Genomic DNA, 23,454 nt, shown 5'->3' on the forward strand with positions numbered 1-23,454 from the left:
ACTAACTTCACAATAAAGACATCTTCGAATATATTTATTTTCATGGGCATGGTTTTATGGATGGTTTTTTTTACTTCATTGTCTTTATTTCAGTTTTCATTATGTTTAAGGTTAATGGTTTTCGATCTGAAAAACATAGCTAATAAGCTATTGCAACACACACACAACAATTTTGCCAACACACACAAAGCAATTTTATGCCATATTGTTATGCCATTAGAACGCGCCATACAATATGCATATATTGGGATGTACAGCTGTAACCGTTTGCAAATTGTCATTTCATACGTTGTCTTGCAGAATGAGCGTTCAACAAGTGTTCCATCTAGAGGTACAACCTGCACATTATTGTGCAAATTCAATTGTATTAAAAGACTGTTTACCCCTAGAAACAGGTAGCGCGATTAATCTTTAATGAGCTCTCAAAAGACGCAAGCACAGAGCTCGGTAACACTAGCATACCCACGGGACGCCCCCAGACGGTACACGGACGTCTTATGCTGCACAATATGCTTCCATAGACATGGGAAAGTAGGGTATGTACTAAAAGTATTCCACTTAGAAAGATCGAATTATATGACTACCATCTTTATTCGGAAATGAAATCTAGTAGAACTCATCTTGCAACGCGTTCTGCAAAGCATAATTTCTAATGCCAAAAGTAGAATTTTTTTTTTCCAAAACTGTTATCGATTTTGTAGCCATTCTGTTTGCAGATGTAGCTTGCAAAAAAGCGTAATGTGCGCGAAAAGGTTTGTCCAAGATTGATTAGGACGTTTGACAATGTTATTTGATGCGGAATTTGAAGTACTGAGTAAAATTACAATGTATATTTGAAAAACAAAATCCAGTTTTCCCTCTGAGATGAAGCCCAGCAGTATCGTGTTTCCATGTTTAATTCCCGCCATCCTTGGTAGCACTGAGTATTCACCTGTTGATGTCTGAGCTGCCTGTTAGTTTTGTAAGAATTTTTACCGATTCGTATTCCTATATACCTTTCTCGTAGGTGTTTTCCCTAAGAAAGATAACGTTCAGTGTTAGCGACCACCTGACGTCACTTGATTGTCTTCAGATCTTGAAAGAATGACCTTATTTAAACAAGGATCCAGTTAAAAGAGAAAAAGTAAGAAATTTTACCGTAAACTTTCAAAGCAAAATTCCTTCTCAAGCGGATCGTTCCGAAACGAGATTTTGTTGCTAAAGTCCTCGTTTTGTTTACCTCTCGTTGCGTTGGAAACAGTTCATTCTGGTAAAAGCTTGTAGAGTCAATAGTGTCTATGTACCTTGCGTAATGAAGGAGTAATCGCTGTTTTATTCAATAAACCATAGGTGCTCAGAACTGCAATAGATTCAAAAGAAGCAAGGGTACCATTTGGTACATTAACAGACCACACCATTTCTTTTAAGCTTGAGGCTAGAAAAAGCCCGTCTTCCTTAAGCTGAAGGTATAAAAGTTGATTAAAGATTTAATTAAAAGTTATAAGTTAATTTTGTTTTCTTCGGCTCCCTGCTTGCAATGACGTGATATTTGCCAAACATTTCTCTTACGAGTAGCACCTTCAAATGATATGTACTTTGGCAGTCTTTCAGGTCCACTGAAGATAAACGAGACCGCTTCAAAAGCAACAAGACAGAAATAGAATTAATCCTGCTCGACAAAAATTGTTTTATCTGACAAATTGAAGATTAGCGCAAACGCTATTCTTGATATTGATAGTGGAATTCAAATGAATTTTTTTATTACTTTATTGATAGTTTTGCAGGTCAATTTGTGTGACTAGCACCAAGTACCATCTCGAAACTGTCGATGGTCACTTTCGATAACTCGGTTAATTAAGTCAACACGAGAGTTTATTTATTCTGCTTAGTTCAATGTAGAAGATTTTTAAGAAGATCATTCTCTGAGTAGCAGCAAGGTATTAGCGAGAAAGTTATTGGAAGATGTCCAGAGCATTTCTACCTTACGCTTTACGGAGGCCAAGAGTTACAAATTAATGAGTATGACAGTAATTAACTTAAAGCGATTTGTCTATGTAGAAAGGGAATTCTTGATTAGTTGCAGTTGTTTGCATACATAAAAAATATATATATATACGCTAAAGTAGTAATAGAACATCAACAATGAATAGTGCAGCTGCATTTTATCAGTATTTGCTGATGCAAATAAAAGCTGTAGAGAATTATCAGAGACACTCAAGAGATTGAGTCCCTTTATGACTAGCATCTTTTGAAGACTTTTCTCGAAGCTTAGCTAATCATTTGCTTTTTTTTTTTTTTTTGCTTTTCTATCCAGAGTTTCTATACTCAGTCCTCGCTTTTTCCTATTCAGCTGACGTATCAAGCAACCATGGAAGGGAACCTGGAACCGATCACGGAGGAAGAGGTCAAACATGACATGGATGAACTGAACATGGAGCTTCATAACCTGAAGCACGAGATCTCTAAACGCGATGAGCAAATCGCTCAATTGCAACAACAGTTTGAGAACGAGACAGAGAGGAGCCGTAAATTGATGGAATTAGTAAAGTCCGAGGAAACAAGAAATTTTCAGAGCGAAGATACGATCTCGGAGCTAAGGCACAGATTGGATGAGAGCGAGAAACTTGTCCGTGAATTACGCGAAGTGTTAGATAGTCGGTTCCCAGTTGGTGAAACAAGTTCTCAGGAGGAGTACAGTGAGCTGAGCACAAGGATTTCCGATGGCGAAGAAGCAAGAAAGGAGATGAAAGAGGAAATAATTGCATTGGTTCAGCGATGCAAAGAAATGGAAGAGAAACTCGAAAATGAGCGCAGCAGACTTGAGGAAGAGCAGACCGAGCATGCAAAGGTTTTGAACAAGCTTGCACAGAGTGAGGAGTTGCTCAAGACGTTCAAAGATGACACATTCTTTGCAAGCGATGATGACACAGACGAGGATGAAAACACGGCAAAGTATAAGAAGGTAATCGCATCGCTGAAAGCAGGTATTGATGTCCAAAGCAAACGAAACATGGAGCTACATGAGGAAATACAACGACTAAAGCATTCCACGGAAGATCAGGCATCGCTCATAGAAAATATGAAAAGTAAGGCAGCCAAGGATCAGAAACTCATCAAAGAGTTGAATTTCCAGAATGAACGCGAGTACAAGAAGAACGAGAAAATGAAAGGCGACACACAACGAATGAAGAAGGAGTTGGATAGCTGGAAGCGGATCCAGGCGGACATGAAAATGCAGTATCAGGACTTGAGGGTTTTGTATGATGGCGTGTGCAAGCATACAGAGGAGCAAAAACGGGAGATTGTGGAGATGAAATTACTTATGGAGAGGGACAAGAGATCTATCGCAAGACAGCGCGACGAGATAGAGAAATACAAGGGACGTGCAGCATCATTGAGACAGACCTATGACGACCTGAAAATAAAGTTCGACGAAAACGCTAAAACACTAGAAGAAAAAACTAACGAGGCCTCAGCCCTAGCAAACCAAGCAGCAAGTAACAAGAAACTGATATCAGACCTGCAAAACATCAACAAGGATTTAAAGAAAAGAAGCGATTTTTCGCAGAAGGAACTTATCGAGAAACATAAACTTCTGATGCAAGCCGAAGAAAAGATGAGAGGGTTCCAGGAGGATTTGGACGAGAAGGACAAAATAGTAAAAGACAGTGCAAGGGTTGCTAGAGAGGCAGAAGAAAAAGCCTCAAAAAGCAGCCAAGAAGCGTCTACTAAGGAAAGAGATCTCCATGATCGTATTGAGTTGATTAAGAGTCTCGAGTCGCAAGTCCAGCTTTTAACTGATGTGAATAAGAAGACTGAGGAAGATAACGCCAACTTGCGTTACCTTCTTAAGGAAAAGGAGAACATCATCCACGGAAAGCAGTTCGAGGTCGATTATAAACAGAGCAGCGCTCGAGAAGCTGAGGAACGAAACGCAGAGTTGGGAAGACACGTGTGTGAGGTGGAGCAGCTTTTGGAAGACGCAAGAAAGGAAATAGAAGAAAAACAGCAGACCATAGATAACTTAGAACACGATATTGAAACGCTGTGTGAGAAAGTGAATGAGAGGGAAGCTATTTTGAATGAAGACAAAACCGAGGTACTATGCGAGACGCCGGAAAACACACCAGAGGATATAAGTGGTATGGAAGAGACTGATATGGAGAAAAAAGTAGGAGAAATGAAAATCCTGCTTTCTGAAAGAGATAAAGAATTAAAGGCTCTGATATCTGAGATGGAAGAAGACAAGAATGTCATCCATTTTCAAACACAGCTCCTGAAAGATGTGGAGTCAAGAGTTGAAGAGGAAGATACTCGACTGGAAGAAATCGAGGAGCGTTTGAAGAATAAGTGTGTCGAATCAGAAACGTTTCGAGCAGCATTGGCCGAGAAGGACGCCGAAATGGAAGAGATGAAGGTGGAGTTTAGAAAAGGCGTAGAGATGTACCTTGCAGAAGTAGATGAGTTGAACAATGCATTGGGAGAGGCAAGAAGTGAGAATGAACGACTGCAGCAAGAAACGATGGACTGGACTCTCAGTCGTAGCGATGAAATCTTGAAGGTCCAGGAAGAGAAAAAAGAGCTTGAACTACAATTGACGAACGAGTTGAAGAGAGAGAAGCAGACGAGTCAATCTATGATCAAGGACCTCAGGGAAGACATCCGAGCTCTCACTGCCAATCTTAAAAACGAGCGTGAAATCTATAGATTCAAAGAGAATGAACTGGATTCGAAAGAAAGGCAATTTAAGACGGAAAAAGAAAGCTTACTTGAACACATCGAAGAATTGCAAAGCCTTGTTAAACAAAAAAAAGAAGATAACAACGTGTTAGAAGAAAGATTGATGAATCAAGACAAAGAGATGCAGCAAATCGAACGACGACACGTGAGCGAGCTCCAGGCTGTCGAGGAGAGGCAGAGGATCTTACAAGTCGAGAATGATAACTTGAACAAGCTTGACCAACAAGACAAGTTTGATGAGTTGCGCGCTCAGCTGGAAAATAAGAAAACACAATTGTGCGAGGCAGAGTCAAGGCTAGATGAAGCCGAAAAAATCCACAATGACTCTAGGAAAGAAGTCTTGCGTCTTCTTGATGAAAAAGACGAATACATAAGCCACTTAAAACGCGAAAACTCAGAATTGAAGAGGACATTAGAGATCGAAAACGAATGGATGGACGAAAATGCTACTGAAACTCTAGGAAAAAAATTGAATGATAAGAAAATAGATGAAGAGGCTCGAATGTTATCCGTACAAAAGAAGGTAGTCCAGAAACTGAAAACGGATATCGAAGATGAACTTGAACTTGCTAAGATAGATGAGGACGAAGAAGGATATGGGGTAGAGGAAGAGAGACGGTACGAGCCCAGCAAAGAGCATGATCTCAAAACAGCCGTGACGAAAGCGCTTATCATCCTGCTATTGACGCCTCTAGCTTATCTGTTCTCTACCGCTGGTGAAGTCTGCTTGACGTTAGGAGCTGTGTTAGTTCCTGTGATCTACTTCATCTACAGGAAGCCCTGGTGTTCCCACGAGAAAGACCTTTATGCTGCATTAAACAAGCTGACAACAAGACTGGCTGCAGAGTGCGCGGAGACCGAGTTCTTAAAGAAAGCCATAGAAAACATGACTCAGGGACAAAAAGAACTGGGCTTGAACAACAACGCAAGTGACACACCGCCAACACATGTAAATCACAAGAGCCCACGCGGCAAAATCTCTGCGCACTGCAAGGATTGTGGGAAGCAAGGCGATCCAGTAATCGAGAGTGATAACAGAAAACTGCAGCGACAACAGTCTTTACTGGAGAAGTTGAATATCATACTTTATGAGAAGAATGCTCGAAGTCATCTAGGGCGCTTTTGGGGATATGAGGAATTGAAGATGGCTTTGAACAGGTTGAGGCATGAGCGCGAGATAGAACAAGGCAAGCAGGGAGAACAGAAGGACATTCATCTCCACGAACGCCTATCAGAAGTTGTTGAGGAAGCCGTCAGAGACGAAAAAAGACGCAAGTTCAAAGCCTTAGTCCTAACGATCGTCACATCCTTGACAGTTATGTTGCTGTTTTCACTGAGGTCTTCGTCTCTTTTTGCTGTTGTAACGTCAGTTGTCGTGACGGTTTGCTCATTCTTGTACGGCATTCGATCCTGGCGGAAGATTGAAAATTTGAAGTCCAAGTTGAGCGTGGAAAAGTGCAGAATTGAGGAGCAGACGAAGGAGATCAGTGAATTGTTGAGTTTGTTGGACAGAGAGCACGAGGTAGTCTGTAAACAGAAGATAGCAATTGAGGCGCTTGAGCGAGGGTTTAATGAGGAATTCAGGAAAAACAAGGACCACCAGCTGACGATAGCCAAGCTGACCTTGGTATTTCAGGAGGAAAAAGAACTGCAGGAGGTATTACGCCAGAAGGAAGATTTTAAGGAAGCTACGTCTGACGAGGCGCAGAAGCAAATTGAAGATCACACTCGAAGTAAATACCTTGTATTCCGAAATATGCAGCGAGAGCTGGAAGAACAACAGTCGCACTCGGAAGAACAGCGGAGGGTTATCGATGAGTTAAAAACCGCAACCAGCATCATAACTAATGCCGCTGCGTCACAGTTGTCCGAGTTAAGATCCCAAAGGGAAGTCAAACTTACTGGCGACTCAAGCGTCCTTCAAGGTTTGAAATACTTGTCTGGAGCAAGCCTGTCCACTTTATCTGTGGCCATGTTTTACACAGGCTATCCTTGGCTAGCTATTCTTCCTCTCGCAGGCATCGCGCTCTATTCAGTCAACAAGCGTGGAATCAAGATAAGCAAAGCCAGCTTTGCAAAGTATGGTTCAAAGGTTACCTGGGCTTGCGCTTTACTGGTGTTGATCTGTGGTCTTTTCGTAGCTTCAAGTTCTCTCCCATCAGTGAGCCCATCAGCGCGTGAGTTTGTATGCTTATCTGTTGTTCCCTCTGTTGTGATTGTTGCGTTGGCCTATTTACGACACAAAAGGAGAACAATTTCAAATGACACAGATGACCTTTGGAACAGGATTCATGAGCGCACCCAACTGATTGATGTCCAAAGCGAAGAAATACAGACCTTAAAGAAACTGCTCGAAGTAGAGCGAACTTACAGTCAATACACTGAACAACTATTAAAGGAGAAGAACGGAGGCGTTGAAGGTCTAGATGGCAGGGACAGTCATGAGATTGCCAATAAGAAAGCTATGGAGGATGACGAGAAATGCCATCAATACGACTTGACAAGATACGAGCTTGATGAAGTCAAGATATTCCTAAGCGAAGAAAAACGGACAAATATAGAACTAAGAAAATCTCTTGCAGAAGCCCAAGAATCAAAATCGTCCTTGACTTGTAAAGTACGTAATCTAGAGCGAATGCTGGAGGTGCAACGGCTAAGTGCTCAAGAGAAGTGCCATCAGGGAGAAAACCTTCTGAAAGACCGCATCCAGGAGCTTGTGGAAGACCTAGAAGGGGAAAGAAAAACTAAGCAGGAACTAAGCGCACAACTCATTGAGGAAAGGAGCTTGCGAGAGCTGAAACAGATTGAGCTTGCTGACCTTGGGGAGAAACTCCGTGACGAGCAGCAGATTACAATGAGTCTTAAAGAGCAGTTGAAGGCAGTTAATAGAACTGAAGTGTTGAAACTGCAGCTCACAAGTGCTCAGCGCGAGCTCGACGACGAACGTTTAGCCAATCAAAGTCAAAACCAGAGTTTCCTTGAAGCTCTTCACCGGCTTCGGGAAAACAACCTTGTGCTGCAAAGAGGAATCCGAGAGCTGAATAAAGGTGGACAAGATAGCAGCTGTGATGGACTTGGAGATATCCGTGAACAGAGCGAAGTGCAGCAAGAAGAGATTGAAGGCTTGCAGACGCAACTTGAGGAGATCATCAATGTTGGGCATGCGCAGAAGTACCAGGACGTCATTGAGGAACTGCAGGTTTGTGAGAATTTGGCTTCCCATCACATTTATTTACTGGTATGTTTAATACAAGGGGCGATAAAGCCGAGCGGTGGTGTGGGTAGAAAAAGGATAGCTATCAATCCAACCCACCGGGATTCGTCCATAGTACAATATCCGCACTTCGTTATATCCTACACACGTTTAGGAAGTAGTAAAGGCACGCCCTAGAGAACATAAATAGGAAAGCGATATTTATATTGGACTCCTTTAAAAAATAGTTTTCAAATTCCCATACCGTTTACTAACTTAATTTCTCAGCTAAGTACTTACTTAACTTCTTACTGAAATACTTAATTTCCTACATAACTTACTTACGAACTTACTTAATTTCTTATTTACTTACTTAATTTCTTACTTACCTACTTGATTTCTTACTTACTTGCTTAATTTCTTACTTACTTAGTTTTTGTTTGTTTTATTATTAGACCCTCCGAAGAAAGCTGGAGTTTTACGAGAACCAGGGCAACAACGAAGAGAAGGACGGTGCAAAAATCAAGATGCTGGCGGAACTCGAGCACGAGCGAGAGAAGAACAAGATACTGGACGAGGCGGTGGAAGAGCTACAGAGACAACAGAGGGAACAGCGCCTCATGTACGAGAAGGAGAAGATGAGGTCCATACAGCTGGCGAGGCAGGTTTCCGGCGAAGATATCCCGCAGATTTTGATAGAGGAAGAAGCCAAGGAAGGTTAGTATGCCCCGAGTAAAGATATCATTATCATTTTCTCATCATCAGCAGCGGCATCAGCATCATCATCATTGATATTGTTATCATATATTTTAAGCATTATTTGCAGAGGAGAAAAGAAATATGGAAGCTGTTGCAAAACATTTGTTTACTTTTCAAGACGTTGAGCACGGATATTTTCAGTAGTTATAGGACTCGCTTACAACAATCGCATGAAACTGATAGACACAATTAGTACTAACCCAAATTGTGTGACCAGGTTTTTACGAGACTTTTTATGTTTTTGGCTACGCAAAGAAGAAAATGCCATTTCATTAGTTCAATAAGCGCAGCTTTAAGCATTAATAAGCAGTGCCCAACCTAACCAAAGTCTGGCATAATTGATTATTATTACCCTATAAACTTATAAACCCTAGGAAAAAGAAATCATTGTCTTACCCAAGGTGTCTCCGACTTGCCCCAGATGTCGAGAATACACGAGGAGGGGTATAGCGGCTCGTCTAATTATCTTCCTATATTGTAAAACGTAATTCTTACTTATTTGCCCCAGATGTCGAGGATACACGAGGAGGGGTAAAGCGGCTCGTCTAATTATCTCCCTATATTGTAAAACGTAATTCTTACTTATTTGCCCCAGATGTCGAGGATACACGTATAATTATCTCCCTATATTGTAAAACGTAATTCTTGCTTATTTGCCCCAGATGTAGAGGATACACGAGGCGTGCTATACTGGCTGGGGACCAATGGCGGCCTGACGGAATGGAAAAATCCCGGCGAGGCAGGCCTAGTCACTATAACCCGCTCTTCCTACGGGCATGGCAAAGCTACAGATGCCGCTGACCGCAGACCATCGTGGTGCAGCACCAGCAACAAACCCAACCAATGGTGGAAGATCGACTTCGGAGATAAACGTACCGTGGTTGCCAATGGTTACCGTTTGCGTCACGGCTGGAGTGGGAATGCAGGTGCGTTACGTCATTGGGTGCTAGAGGGTTCGATGGATGGACGACGATGGCTGTTGCTAAAGCAGCACGAAAACGACGATTCCCTAAATTCTGCTTACGCCTCAGGATATTGGAAACTCGAGAATATCACGACAGGTTATCGATTTGTACGCGTTCGCCAGACTGGGCCGAATTCCACCGGAACAAATGCTCTCCGTCTATGTGGCTTTGAGGTTTACGGGAAGATCGTAATTGCGGAGTGATAGAAGGGGGATAGAGGTATAGAATAAGGAAGGGGGTCGATACGTATTCTGTGAAGACATAGGGAAATGAAGGTGATTAGTTGACTATGTATTGGTTTCTGTGGTTTGACGCGACGGGCTGGGGAGAGGACAGTCGTGCGGTAACACCACGAACTCAGTGATTTAATAAATGAGAACATTATAGTCCAGAAGTCATAAGGGCAAGGTTTTCCAGTATTTTAGTATTTTAATAACCGCTATGGCGGGCCAATGCAGAAAGAATCTATGTAATTTTAGCGAGCACAATGTGATATTCATATGCTTTACTCGCATGCAATATATTCATTGAAATCATATCATTTTAGCGAGCACAATGTGATATTCATATGCTTCACTCGCATGCAATATATTCATCAAAATCACCAATGATGTGCATTACATTGACTATTTATAGCATTGCTAGGAAAATATCATACGGTATATATAAATATAAACGCATTTTCTCAAACATGTTTTCAGTCATACGTGGACGTCAATCATGACTTTAGAATTTTTTCAAAAGGCCATTCCAGTTATAAGCATGCGCGCGCACTCACCATGGGAACCTACCTTAACTACCCGCATGCAGCGCGCGCTTCGTTCGATGTAAGCTTAAAAAAACGCGCACTGCATTCTGGTAGTTGAGGTAGGTTTCTAGTGTTATGTGCGCGCAATCTTATAGCTGGTATGGCCTATTCTTCACCTCACAGCTTTATATCGATGACAACGAAAACAAAATCAGTGGATCGCCTTCTTAGCTACTGTCACCAAGAGAATACCGATAAACACAAAGCCAGCTATTGAATAAAGTTTCAATTCTATCTTGTCTGCTATCTTTACGCCTGGAATTTTTCGGCGCTCTCTCATTGGTTAGCGGTCTAACGGCTGCCGTAACTGCGAAACGGCTTCCGTCACAAAAACAAAACAGAAACGATTCGGAAACGAAAAACACAAGGCGCACGTGTGACTGAAAACAAGTGTACAAATCATTTATTTGATGACCTGTTCTTCGATAAGGAGAAGTGTAACTACTTTTGGTTTTTGGGACCATAGTTAGGACCATGAAAAACTTAGGGTTAACTGTTACATATAAATAGCATATGGGATTGACAAAATATACAATAACCAATAATTTTAGATATGTATCTATTGGGTGATGGTTGATAGAAAATTCAATAAAATAACTATAGACACTTGCTGATTATTCTTTCAATCTTAAATCTTTAATTTTGTGAGAGTGAATCATGAGCGAGCATTAATTCTCACTTTTTTTTATGATACAGACGCGCTGTGTGTATCAACACAACAAAAACCTGGATCGGTATCCTCTAAGTTCGACCTTTTTTTAACCTTGAGTGTCAAATTCAGAAGATTTAGTAACTAAAACCAGGAAACAAGAGGATGTTCATTTAATACCCTAAGAGGGGATAGAAGATTTTGATACCTTAGAATTTCCTAGCCCCGTTCAATAAGAAAATAAATTTCGGTCCCAATCCCCTTTCCACCCACAATCCTTTGAGGGCACAGGGTTTCCAATTTCCCGTTCTATGACATACATTAATCTCCATATGAGCGCGAAAATCCCTCAATGGCCACACAACTGACACTTGTTGCTTATGAACGGCTTGTTAGCGCTAGGAAACCGAGAGACGTGAAGCGCATTCAGTGAAACCACACACAGCGCTCTAAAGGCGTATTTCCTCTAGCGAAGTAAGCGAAGATAATTTATAATAATAATAATAATAATTTATTGCATTTATATTGCGCAATTATCAATATAAAAATTTTCAACTGCGCATTATAAGTAAATAATGTAAATATGAGTAAATAAAACTAGTAACAAATGCCAAACTATAATAATATTACGATAAAACTATGAATAATATAATTACAATAGACCTTTGATAAAAATAAAGGGAATATATATATTGATTATAAATTAAACGCTTGTCTTAAGTGCCTTTTTAAAACTTAAATGTTATCAATAAAACTTTAAATCTAATTCGGTAAACAACCGGCAACCAATGAAGGCTTATAAGTATCGGTGTTATGTGGCAAAACTTACTCTCTCGAAATATAACTCTAGCAGCAGCATTTTGCACGCGCTGAAATTTTTGCAAAAGGTATCCAGGGCTACCATGCAGTAAACTATTACAGTAATCTAGACGGCTTGTGACAAGAGCATTAATAAGCGTTTCTGTGTCACCTCTAGTTAGTATGGTCTAATTCTTCTTATATTGTACATGTGATAAAAGGCAGTAGAGCAGGTTTTTGTGATATGGTCCGACATTGAAAGATTTGAATCTATCCATACCCCAAGATTCTTGACCGGTGACTTTGAAGATATCATATCATTGACTACGCGAAGCTGATCTACACTAACTTTAGCAAGCTGCTGCTTTGTGCCTATCAAAAGAAACTCTGTCTTCGTGCTATTCAACAACAGTCTATTACTGACCATCCAGCCACTCACAGCCTCGATACAGCGTTCCATGGAACAGCGTCGGACTGCCCACAATCCGCCTTTGGACTGAACGAGACATACGGCTGCGTGTCATCAGCTTAGCAATGGACAGATGGTAGATGTTCCTTAACGACCTGAAGCAATGAGCTCGAGTAGATGGTGAACAAAAGCGGGCCTAGACACGAGCCTTGTGGCACCCCACAGCTAAGATCGAGTCTCTATGACTGGCACCCACGAACTGACACACGTTGACCACGCCCATTTAAGTACGACTTATACCACTCAAGAGCCATCCCACCCAGACCAACCCTGCCGAGGGCCTTCTCCAACAGTCCATGGTCTAAGTATCGAAGGCGGCAGAGTGACATGCTGCTCGTTCATATTTAAGAGAATGTCACTCTTGACTTTCAGGAGTGCCGTCTCTGTGCTGTGATCTTTCCTGTACGCAGATTGAACATCAGGGTAAACACCATTAGTAGCCAAATGGTCATACGTTTGATGAAACACCGCCTTCTCTGTAAGTTTCGAGATAAACATCAAGTTACTGACTGGAGGAAAGTTTGAAAACGAAATATTCAGCCCCAGCTTCTTAAGAAGGGGAATCACTAGCGCCTCTTTCCATCCCTCAGGAAAATGACCGCTTTGTAGCGACTTGTTAATGATGGCAGTGATGATTGGAAGCAAAGAGTCGCATTTGCTCACTTGAGTGCATAAGATCGAGTGCTCAGGATTTTTTAGCAGAGCACTCGACAAGAGACTTCACATCATTTTCGCTTAGCTCCGCAAACTGAGTCAGTGGGGGGACCTCAGAAGCCTGTATCATGGGGGGTACAGAAGGACAGTCACTGGCATCGATATTGTTCTGAATCAGCTCAATCTTCTTCACGAAATATTTTCCCAAGTCGTTAGCAAACGTCGGCGCATGCAGGTTCGGCGGTAGGCCATCGTCAGGTGATTGGTTAAACAAGCGCTTGCTCGCACGGAATAGCTTTCTCTGATCAGAACAATTATCCGCAATGAAGTCGGCATAAAAAACCCTTCGTGCCCGTTTAACAAACTATTCAGCGCATTACGTCGCTGTTGGAAGGTATCAAAATTAGCCACCATCCTTGACCGCCTCCAGATTTTCTCCGCCTTTCTTCTCTCCCTCTTAGCTTGTCTAATCTCCTGGGTGAACCAGGGAACTCGAGGACGCGTCACGATAGTTCTTTGTTTCAAAGGTGCGTGTTTATTTACTGCGGCCTGTAGATAATAATAATACAAGCTCATCTAAATCATTCGGCGTCTTTGTGCAAAGATCCGAATTAATCAGATCAGAGTTTAGGGTTTGAATATCAACCGACTTTAACTTGCGATATGAAACAGTTCTGACTGCCAATCATGGCTTCAGGCACTGTAAAGAGCACAGAACCGAGGCATGGTCAGACAAGTAACGATCCACGAGTGGAGTTTCTCTTATGATCTGGTCAGTTTGGCGAGTTATCACCAAGCCCAGTGTGTGACCATGTATGTGGGTGGGATCTGCAATGTGTTGTTGCAAGCTGAAGCACTCAAGCAGTTCGAAAAATCTTGCCGCATCACCATCCAACAGATCGGCATGAATATTGAAGTCCCCGACCACAACCAGTTGTTCGTTACACAAAACAATCGTTTCGAGATAATCGCTGAGTTCCGTAAAGAAAGTGCCAATAAGAATCGTCTGACCATTTGAGTCAGTCTGTGGTCGATAAAGAATGAGCACACGCAACTCCTGTGACGGCAGTCTGATCAACCACTCCGAAAACTCAAATGACGTTTTTGCCCCGCCATCAACCTTCTCCACTGTCAAAGAACCACGGAAGATGAGATCCGTACCCCCTACCTGACGACCACAACGAACTTGATCCAACACTCGATATCCGTCCGGACAGAGCTCGGATCTGATCGCATCATCATTGCCACTCAGCCAGGTCTCAGTTACGGCTACTATATCAGCTTTGCAATCACAATACACCAAAAACTGGAAATCGACTCTGCCAAATTTTCGTCTTTAATAAGACTTCTTCAGGGCAGAATGAAGAATTCTTATAAAAGACGAAAATTTGGCAGAGTCGTTTTCCAGTTTTTGGTGTATTGTATTCATTGTTCTGGTACGAGATCGCGACAGTTTGGGCTTTTTGATTCTATTAGCTTTGCAATCACAGATATAGTCATGAATCAGCGCAGACTTGTTCCTCACTGAACGAGTATTGAAAATACAAAGTGAGGCAGGCGAGACAGTGTTCGAAGTAACCTGAGATTTTTTGACGTTTATTAGGTTCGACGCAGTTCTTGACGAGAGACGTAACTTAGAACAATGAGAGTTAACCGGTGAATCAGACGAATTATTAAGTTGAGACCCCACCAGTTTATTATTTGCTGGATAGTTATTGACAAGAACAGGGATGGGTTGCCTTACATTGTTCATCATCGAAAAGTTATTTGTTCGATGAAGGTGCTGAGGGTTGTTCACCTCAAGCAGCGACTGTTGAGTGTTGATAAGATTACGAGCGTTTCGTGTTGAAGTGGACCTGTTCTCAGGTCCTGGGTTCAGTTTGAAAACTAGATCACCTTCAAGAGGGAGGTAAAAGGTGGCACTTGTATTGTTATAATACATGCAAGGGCATTTCTGTCTTCTGATTCGTGCTCTTGAGCAGAAAACCAGTCGAGTGGAACAATGCCCTATCCATCGAACCTCAGAGGTAACAGGCGCTTTCGAAGACGCCAGCATCAGCACAAGTGATACATAGAAAACAAGTGCAAGGCTGCTCCTCATTGTGCGCACCAGAAACCAGCAAGAAAGATTATTTGTACTTGACGATGGAAAATGAGTCTTTCAAGAAATAAGAAATTTTGACTAAAATAACTTTCTTATCATGTACTTTGTTATTTAAAAAAAAAACTAAAATATAGATAAGGTTTTATAAAGTCTATCAAACTGTAGTTATTTACTTTAATTCAATTTTTTCCTTTTTTATTCGGATTATTCATTTAATGCTTGTACTTTTGTACATTTAGTTTTAGTTTATTTTGTACTTGTACGTACTTTTGCAATTTTCAGCAATAAGCGCGCAGATGAATAATAGAATGTACAAATAGGTAATTTGTAAATGTACAACCTTATACTTTGTATTTGATCTCAATTTTCGATATTAGTTTAGTACAGTGATCATTCAAATAATTATAGCTGTGTCACAGAAAACACGGGGAGTACTTGAAGAGATCAAAGCAGTCCCGCGGGAACACACAACGCAAAATATGCAAATACGGCTAAGTTGAGGTAAACGGGTGACTGCTGACCACTAGGGCAGTGAATTAATTAAGTTTAGTAAAAAGTCTGAAAAAATATAAAATTACAAAATTACACGGCAAATCAGTCAGAAAATGGCAACGAGAATCAATCAATCAAAAGAGTATAGCCTCACAAAAATACTCTATCAAACAGACTGCCTTGGCAGCTCACAGAACATTGTTGATCGCCAATGCGTACAAACAAGTTGAGAAGTATTTGGCGGGAAAATTGAATAGACGGGTTTAAAAAAACTGACAAGTTAGGTAAAGCAATCAATAATGTACTTAAAAGCACAGTAACGAATAGGAGTATAAATAAATAGGAGCAGAATGGTTGTGGTTTAACCGGGATTTCCAATATAGCTGCAGAACCAGTCCTCGGTAACTACCGAAAGTCATCGCACAGTTGGACTCGAAACACTGAAAATAAGTTGGGTTCTATTCTTATTTGAAGCCGCCTTTTTTCTCTAACAGCTTAGAGACAACTTGGAAGGCTTTGATGCTCCTCCGGATGCTATACGGTGCTCCAAACCTTCCAAACGGACGAAATCCAAGTAGCTCGCAAAAACACGTCCGTTCACCTCGCGGAAGATGCTTACAGCGCATGCGTAAATAAGCGGGAAGGAGGTGCGTAAGCTCTCACTCTCCGTAAGTAGTTCGAACTTAAGAAGGGGTTTCCATACCGTCGATGTCCAGTCATTATCAATTTTTTAGATGATGCTTTTATTGCCCAGTCATTCAATTTCGTAGATCGCCTCAATCGGCATATTCTCGTATGTATCTTGCCTATCACGTGATATATTTGCATATACAGGCTCCGAGTAGTCCTGAGTACAGGTCTCAGATCCTGTGAGCTCTAGGTAAGCTGGTGTTTCAAGACTCTCCCCTACTGGCTTCGGAGACTCCCATTCTGTGTTCGCCTTGGTGCCATGGTGCTCTATCTCAGCACACATGCGCGACTCTGCTGTGTTAATGTACAACGAGTCCTCCATGTTAACAGGAGTAGAATCGTACAATGCAGAGTCTGTATGACAGAGAGCGCCTCTCTGTAAGGGTTGATAATTAGACTGTGAAAAGCCTTCATTTACAAGTCCCATGTAATGGCTAGATAATCTACGCCCACTGGCCGGTGTCCCGCTTCCGGTTCCTTTGGTTACTTCTGGGGTTAACTCCATATACACTGGTTTTCCCTCCTTGTGGGCTGAGTCCCCTCGGTAGTCCCTCGGTTCCGGGAGACTGTTGTCTGCATTTGAGTATTTGTCTCCCCTTTGCTGTGATCGACGCCGGTACACCACATAACCAATGGCAACGCATAAAATGACAAGGATGGCAAGTCCGCTGACCAGTCCAGGCATGAGCCCCGAGTTGTGTATGGAAATGGTCTTCTCACTTTTCGATGCATCTAAAAACAGATAATGAATCCCTAAAGATAACTTTTTATTAAAAGATAAGAACAATTTATTAACCAGAAGTCTCCTAGGAACAATATCCAAGACTTTGGACAGTTTGGCTTCAGGCGCCGCGCCGATCAAGGAAAAATTCTGACCGTCGCTGAACACTGTCACGTCACGTCATTTTGACCCGTTTACATAAACAGGTGTAAATTGGTCTGGATTCGCGCCTGGGCTCTGAAAAGGTCTTTAAAATGTCTCATTAAAACTGAGATGAGAAACAGTTTAGTTATGTACCTGAATCACAGACGCTGTCGCATGTACAGCTCCCATTGATAACGTCACACGACTCTTTCTCGCCACATGAGCACTCATGCAAACAACTGTCCCCATAGTAACCAACCGGACAAGGCTTGTCACATGACCTTCCAGTAAAGCCAGGTAGGCAAGTACAATTTCCTTTTAAGAAATGAAATGTTATCAGGGCATCAAAAATAATAAGTAAAGCTTTTACATAACTAGAATATTACATAGCAGCGAGCAAAAAATTATTTCCACCACTCGAAAACAAGGCATTGTTTATTCTGAATATCACAAAAAACGAATTCAATAATTGTTTATACTATAATCTAATCTAATTGTATAATATAATATAATATAATATAATATAATATAATATAATATAATGTAATGTAATGTAATGTAATGTAATGTAATGTAATGTAATGTAATGTAATGTAATGTAATGTAATGTAATGTAATGTAATGTAATGTAATGTAATGTAATGTAATGTAATGTAATGTAATGTAATGTAATGTAATGTAATGTAATGTAATGTAATGTAATGTAATGTAATGTAATGTAATGTAATGTAATGTAATGTAATGTAATGTAATGTAATGTAATGTAATGTAATGTAATGTAATGTAATGTAATGTAATTGTTTATATTATTATCTAATATCTTCGCGTCTTAAGATGCATAAAATTATCTGTTAGCTGAATTAAAAAGACGATTAAAGCGGTCATACCGGTATGGTAAGCACACGTGTGTCTTCTTAATCTTTAGAGCGGGATGACGCGCATCCGGTTACAGAGGATTTTTATAGAACGGATGGTTCAACCATGTCCAGGCAGATAATTATTTTCAACTATTTTGTGGTGGTATTGCCTCAATTAAGATATGAGTCGGAGCCAGCGCATTTGTATTCCAAATATTTGTCATAGAATGCAGTCAAAGGCTTTTTTTAAAGTATTTCTTTTTAAGGCATTATACTGTTTCGTGGCGTAAATCGATCCTCTGCAAGTTTCCCCAGAAAAAAAGGTAGATTAAAAAACGCGTGGGCGGGCAGGCAGTATTAAATACCATTTCCCTATAACTTGTGGGCTAGGTGTACGGCCTAGTGTCGCCCTGGCTGCGCTATAAATGCATCCGCAGTTCTCTAAATGCAAATAATACAACGTTCTTTTTTACACACTTTGTCCGCTGGCTTTCAGGCTTGTTTGAACTTGTTATGTTGTTGTCGGGGAACATGGAAGTTCCTTGCGTGACAGCGTTACTTACCTTCTTCACACGTTGCATTCCCCGCGCATGGGCAACTGCTACTACATGAGCCCGCGATACATGTGCATTCCCCGCTAACAACTGAACACTTCTCTGTGTCTGCGCATGCGCACACCTTGGCGCAATCAAACCCGTACGTTCCTACCGGGCAACGCTGATCACATCTATGGCAGGAAATAAAGAAGATGTTAATGTATTGCTGTGAACATATTACATATTAAAAGCTCTTGATAGACCCAAGACTATCTTCAAGCTATTGATGAGGTTTACCAATTCGTGTTTGTTTAGGGTAGCAACGCTACATACTAATATACACGTCCAAGGACGTGTAGTTTATCCTCTACTTATCCAAAGATGTGTAGTATATCCCCTAGTTATCCAAAGATTTGTAGTATATCCCCTAGTTATCCAAAGATGTGTTAGTTTATCCCCCACTTATCCAAAGATGTGTATGTTTATACCCTAGTTATCCAAAGATGTGCAAGTTTATCCCCTAGTTCTCCAAAGATGTGTAAGTTTATCCCTCTACTTATCCAAACATTGTGTATTATATCCCCAAGTTATCCAAAGATGTGTTAGTATGTCCCCTCCTTATTCAAAGATGTGTTAGTTTAACCAAGACTGCAAGATGCAATGCAAAACAAACGATAATGACACAAATGATGCTCTTTGCTTAAACTGTTACGACTTTTCATACTTATATGAAGAAATTTAGAGTACAGTTCAGTTCAGTAAGATATATATTGCTATTTTAGGACTAGATGAGTTGGCCGCAGGCCTAATCATGTAAAACTGCACAGACCTTGCTCCGGTGAAGCCTGCTACACATTTGCACGTGCCATTCACGTGATTACACGTGCCGTGCAAACAGTCACACTTTCGTTTACAGCTGTCTCCATAGTAACCAGGGTCGCAAGGTTTGTCGCAGTGCTTCCCTTTATATCCGGCGAAACACGTGCACCTTCCCGTCACGTGATCACAGGTGGCACCATTCATGCATTGACATACACGCTTGCATTCGTCTCCATAGTAACCTGAATCACATGGCCTTTCACAGCGCTTGCCTGTCCAGCCAGAGATACATCTACAGAGTCCAGTCACGTGATTGCACCTTGAGCGGTTTTGGCATTGACATACTTGTTTACAGCTGTTACCATAATAACCTGACTTGCATGGTAATTGACAGGCGTCGCCTTGCCATCCAGAGGTGCAGTTACATATTCCTTGGACCGAGTCGCACGTGGAATTGTTCTGACACTCGCAAGTATTGTTACAATTCACGTCCCATCTGCCAAGCGTACAAGCTAGGGACACCAGGGAAAAAACACGTGTTACAGCGGCATTGCCACCAGGTCACTTCCGGTCGGTTACGTAACAATCTCCGATTACTTTTAACGGGAAACTCGTAAAATATTTCAAAATTGTAAATGCAGTGTGTCTATTGGAAGTTTCTTTGAGGATGTGACTGATAATTAAGAGCGGATGGCCTGTTAAATATCGCGGATTTTAATAGATTCCTTTGTCTCTTGTGGTTTGAGGTTTCCGTCGGCTCTCCGCTGGTGCACTTAACACTTTAAGGAGCATGATCCAGCCTCTGCTTTAAAATGTGTTCTCAAAATATGAATCAAGATGGGATAAAACCAAAAGCAGGCGCATAATTATTTTATGCCAGCTACGCAATTAAAGATATATTTTAAATTTATCCATGGACTCAATGGGAGTCAGTCCCAAACAGGGATGTCAGTCATTACGTTTCTCCCTGTGAATTACAGTTTGTAATATTATATGCGAGAAAGCGAGTGGTCCCCTCGTTCTACATTTCAGCATATCATATATCCAATGATTATGATTCTGGTATATTGATACAGGTGTTCGTAAGGGAAAGGTCATTAATTTTCATCAAACAAAGCACCCCCCTCCCCTCGTTAAATAAAGAGCCTTCCCTAATGGTGATGCTGATGTCTTACCTTGGTCACATGATGGTCCATCATATCCCGGATGACATGTACAGTTATCAGGCTTAACACATACTCCCTGGGCACATCCCTTCGAGCAAATAGGTGTTGGACAGCTGTTACCAGATTGGGCCCATCCAGAACAACACAGCAACACGGTGCGCTGGGCTTTTCTGTAGAGCTGCTTGTACACTGTTCGGTATGCAACTCTATTTAAACAGAGGCAGTGGGATCATTCTTCTTTTCTTACAAAATGAGCCGTGATATTGTTTTTATGAGAGCATGGATCAGCACTATGTCACTACCTACCATAACAACACCACGTGACCAACCCTAGTAACACCATGTGACCAGCCCTAGTAAAACCACGTGACCAGCCCTATTAACACCACGTGACCAGCCCTAGTAACACCACGTGACCAGCCCTAGTAACACCACGTGACCAGCCCTAGTAACACCACGTGACCAGCCCTAGTAACACCACGTGACCAGCCCTATTAACACCACGTGACCAGCCCTAGTAACACCATGTGACTAGCCCTAGTAACACCATGTGACTAGCCCTAGTAACACCACGTGAACAGCCCTAGTAACACCACGTGACCAGCCCTAGTAACACCATGTGACCAACCCTAGTAACACCACGTGACCAGCCCTAGTAACACCATGTGACTAGCCCTAGTAACACCACGTGACCAGCCCTATTAACACCACGTGACCAGCCCTAGTAACACCATGTGACTAGCCTAGTAACACCACGTGACCAGCCCTAGTAACACCACGTGACCAGCCCTAGTAACACCACGTGACCAACCCTAGTAACACCACGTGACCAGCCGTAGTAACACCACGTGACCAGCCCTAGTAACACCATGTGACCAGCCCTAGTAACACCATGTGACTAGCCTAGTAACACCACGTGACCAGCCCTAGTAACACCATGTGACCAGCCCTAGTAACACCACGTGACCAGCCCTAGTAACACCCTGTGACCAGCCCTAGTAACACCACGTGACCAGCCCTAGTAACACAACGTGACCAGCCCTAGTAACACAATGTGACCAGCCCTAGTAACACCATGTGACCAGCCCTAGTAACACCACGTGACCAGCCCTAGTAACACCCTGTGACCAGCCCTAGTAACACCACGTGACCAGCCCTATTAACACCACGTGACCAGCCCTAGTAACACCCTGTGACCAGCCCTAGTAACACCACGTGACCAGCCCTAGTAACACCCTGTGACCAGCCCTATTAACACCACGTGACCAGCCCTAGTAACACCACGTGACCAGCCCTAGTAACACCACGTGACCAGCCCTAGTAACACCACGTGACCAGCCCTAGTAACACCACGTGACCAGCCCTAGTAACACCATGTGACCAACCCTAGTAACACCATGTGACAAGCCCTAGTAACACCATGTGACCAGCCCTAGTAACACCACGTGACCAGCCCTAGTAACACCCTGTGACCAGCCCTATTAACACCACGTGACCAGCCCTAGTAACACCATGTGACAAGCCCTAGTAACACCATGTGACCAGCCCTAGTAACACCACGTGACCAGCCCTAGTAACACCACGTGACCAGCCCTAGTAACACCATGTGACCAGCCCTAGTAACACCATGTGACTAGCCCTATTAACACCACGTGACCAGCCCTAGTAACACCACGTGACCAGCCCTAGTAACACCATGTGACCAGCCCTAGTAACACCATGTGACTAGCCTAGTAACACCACGTGACCAGCCCTAGTAACACCATGTGACCAGCCCTAGTAACACCATGTGACTAGCCTAGTAACACCATGTGACCAGCCCTAGTAACACCACGTGACCAGCCCTAGTAATACCACGTGACCAGGTACCAGGGGACTGGTATGTGTATGCGAATACACATGTGGATGTGATAACCGTGACCATGCTTGCGGTGTCGTTTTAAAAGAATTTCACGATGACGCCTTCAACGTTCCGTTGTCGCCTGCGCTGTCTTGATCGTAACCAAGCTCTCTTTTGTAAAAAAAGCGAACGTTAACCCGCGCCGTTCTCAATACCCAATTCTTTATAAAGAGTAAACTTTCAAATGGGAAACTGGGTCGCATTTTGAGACGCGCGAGGAACTAATAAGATATCTATTATTTAAAGCGCCTGGACTTCATGCGACTTTTGCCCAACTTACTTTTGTTCGTAGCACACTTTATATCTGAACCAAGGCCCCCCCTGTTGCACCCGGCATTGCTTGCTGATTTGCTGGTAAAAACTTTGTTGTGCTGCTTGAGAATACGACTCAGTAAAACTGAAACCATAAATGAGAAAGTACTTGTTTACAGTAGTCTTATGTCTTTCTTTAGCGGTTCAAAATATTTTATATGGGGTAATAGCAAGTTGCTTCCTTCCCCCTTCTTTTAAATCTCCCCCCACCATAACTCCTTTCTTGACTTGGTTGATCATTTACGTTCACACAGGGTTGAACATGCGTTATTGCGGTACATAAACACAATAGTGTACACAGTTTACCGCGTTATTCGCATAGGTGATTGATGGACTTACCTCTGAGTCCGAGTGCAAACATTCAGGCCTCCTTGCACAAGAGATTGTGTAGAGCAGCCATCGAATGACATAATTGCAATAATAAAAATCCTAAGCGATAATGCTAAGCAACTCGCATACATAACCCGAAGACTCGGAATAACGCAGACCTTGAAATACACGGCAAATAATGAAAGCGGAAAGTGCTAGGCGACACGACAAGGCAAATATCTTGTAACACGACTCCAGGTAAAAGGATTGGTTGTTTATTAACTTTCAAAACCACATCGCTATGTACAGCAGCCAGATAAAAAAAGCCTATTGATAGGAATAAAATAAATCTATCACAAAAAAACAATGTTACATATCTTGATTACATAG

At 42.1% G+C, this 23,454-nt stretch overlaps 2 protein-coding genes across 4 annotated transcripts; one reads left to right on the top strand and one right to left on the bottom strand.

Moving 5' to 3' along the window:
• Positions 1-413: 413 nt before the first annotated feature.
• Positions 414-11,053, top strand: LOC116618701 (repetitive organellar protein). Of its 3 annotated transcripts, XM_048725751.1 has the most exons (5): positions 459-536; positions 1,007-1,123; positions 2,330-7,918; positions 8,368-8,629; positions 9,334-11,053. In XM_048725751.1, the coding sequence occupies exons 3-5, from the start codon at positions 2,348-2,350 to the stop codon at positions 9,837-9,839; spliced, it is 6,339 nt and encodes a 2,112-aa protein (XP_048581708.1). In that variant the 5' UTR covers positions 459-536; positions 1,007-1,123; positions 2,330-2,347; the 3' UTR covers positions 9,840-11,053. The 3 variants fall into 3 exon arrangements, with proteins under 3 accessions (XP_032238620.1, XP_048581708.1, XP_048581709.1); XM_032382729.1 differs by lacking the exon at positions 1,007-1,123 and having other exon boundaries at positions 414-536; XM_048725752.1 differs by lacking the exon at positions 1,007-1,123 and having other exon boundaries at positions 461-536; positions 2,294-7,918.
• Positions 11,054-15,895: 4,842 nt separating this feature from the next.
• Positions 15,896-23,307, bottom strand: LOC5513249 (multiple epidermal growth factor-like domains protein 10). The gene is made up of 7 exons (XM_001633489.3): positions 23,095-23,307; positions 22,724-22,840; positions 20,553-20,749; positions 19,388-19,889; positions 18,586-18,749; positions 17,319-17,480; positions 15,896-17,032 (listed from the first exon to the last, which is right to left on the bottom strand). Exons 1-7 carry the CDS (start codon positions 23,214-23,216, stop codon positions 16,365-16,367), a joined length of 1,932 nt encoding a protein of 643 aa, XP_001633539.2. The 5' UTR covers positions 23,217-23,307; the 3' UTR covers positions 15,896-16,364.
• Between the last annotated feature and the right edge of the window lie 147 nt (positions 23,308-23,454).

This window comes from Nematostella vectensis, chromosome 3 (assembly GCF_932526225.1).
Source record: "Nematostella vectensis chromosome 3, jaNemVect1.1, whole genome shotgun sequence".
In the NCBI taxonomy this organism is placed as follows: Eukaryota; Metazoa; Cnidaria; class Anthozoa; order Actiniaria; family Edwardsiidae; genus Nematostella; species Nematostella vectensis.

Coding starts and splice junctions, on each gene's coding strand:
- LOC116618701 (XM_032382729.1), top strand. CDS start 2,348: ATGGAAGGGAACCTGGAACCGATCACGGAGGAAGAGGTCAAACATGAC. Junction 7,919..8,367: donor ACGTCATTGAGGAACTGCAG/GTTTGTGAGAAT, acceptor TTTTATTATTAG/ACCCTCCGAAGAAAGCTGGA. Junction 8,630..9,333: donor AGAGGAAGAAGCCAAGGAAG/GTTAGTATGCCC, acceptor TATTTGCCCCAG/ATGTAGAGGATACACGAGGC.
- LOC5513249 (XM_001633489.3), bottom strand. CDS start 23,216: ATGTATGCGAGTTGCTTAGCATTATCGCTTAGGATTTTTATTATTGCA. Junction 19,890..20,552: donor TGGACCATCATGTGACCAAG/GTAAGACATCAG, acceptor TGGTGTCCCTAG/CTTGTACGCTTGGCAGATGG. Junction 18,750..19,387: donor GCAGGCTTCACCGGAGCAAG/GTCTGTGCAGTT, acceptor TTCCTGCCATAG/ATGTGATCAGCGTTGCCCGG.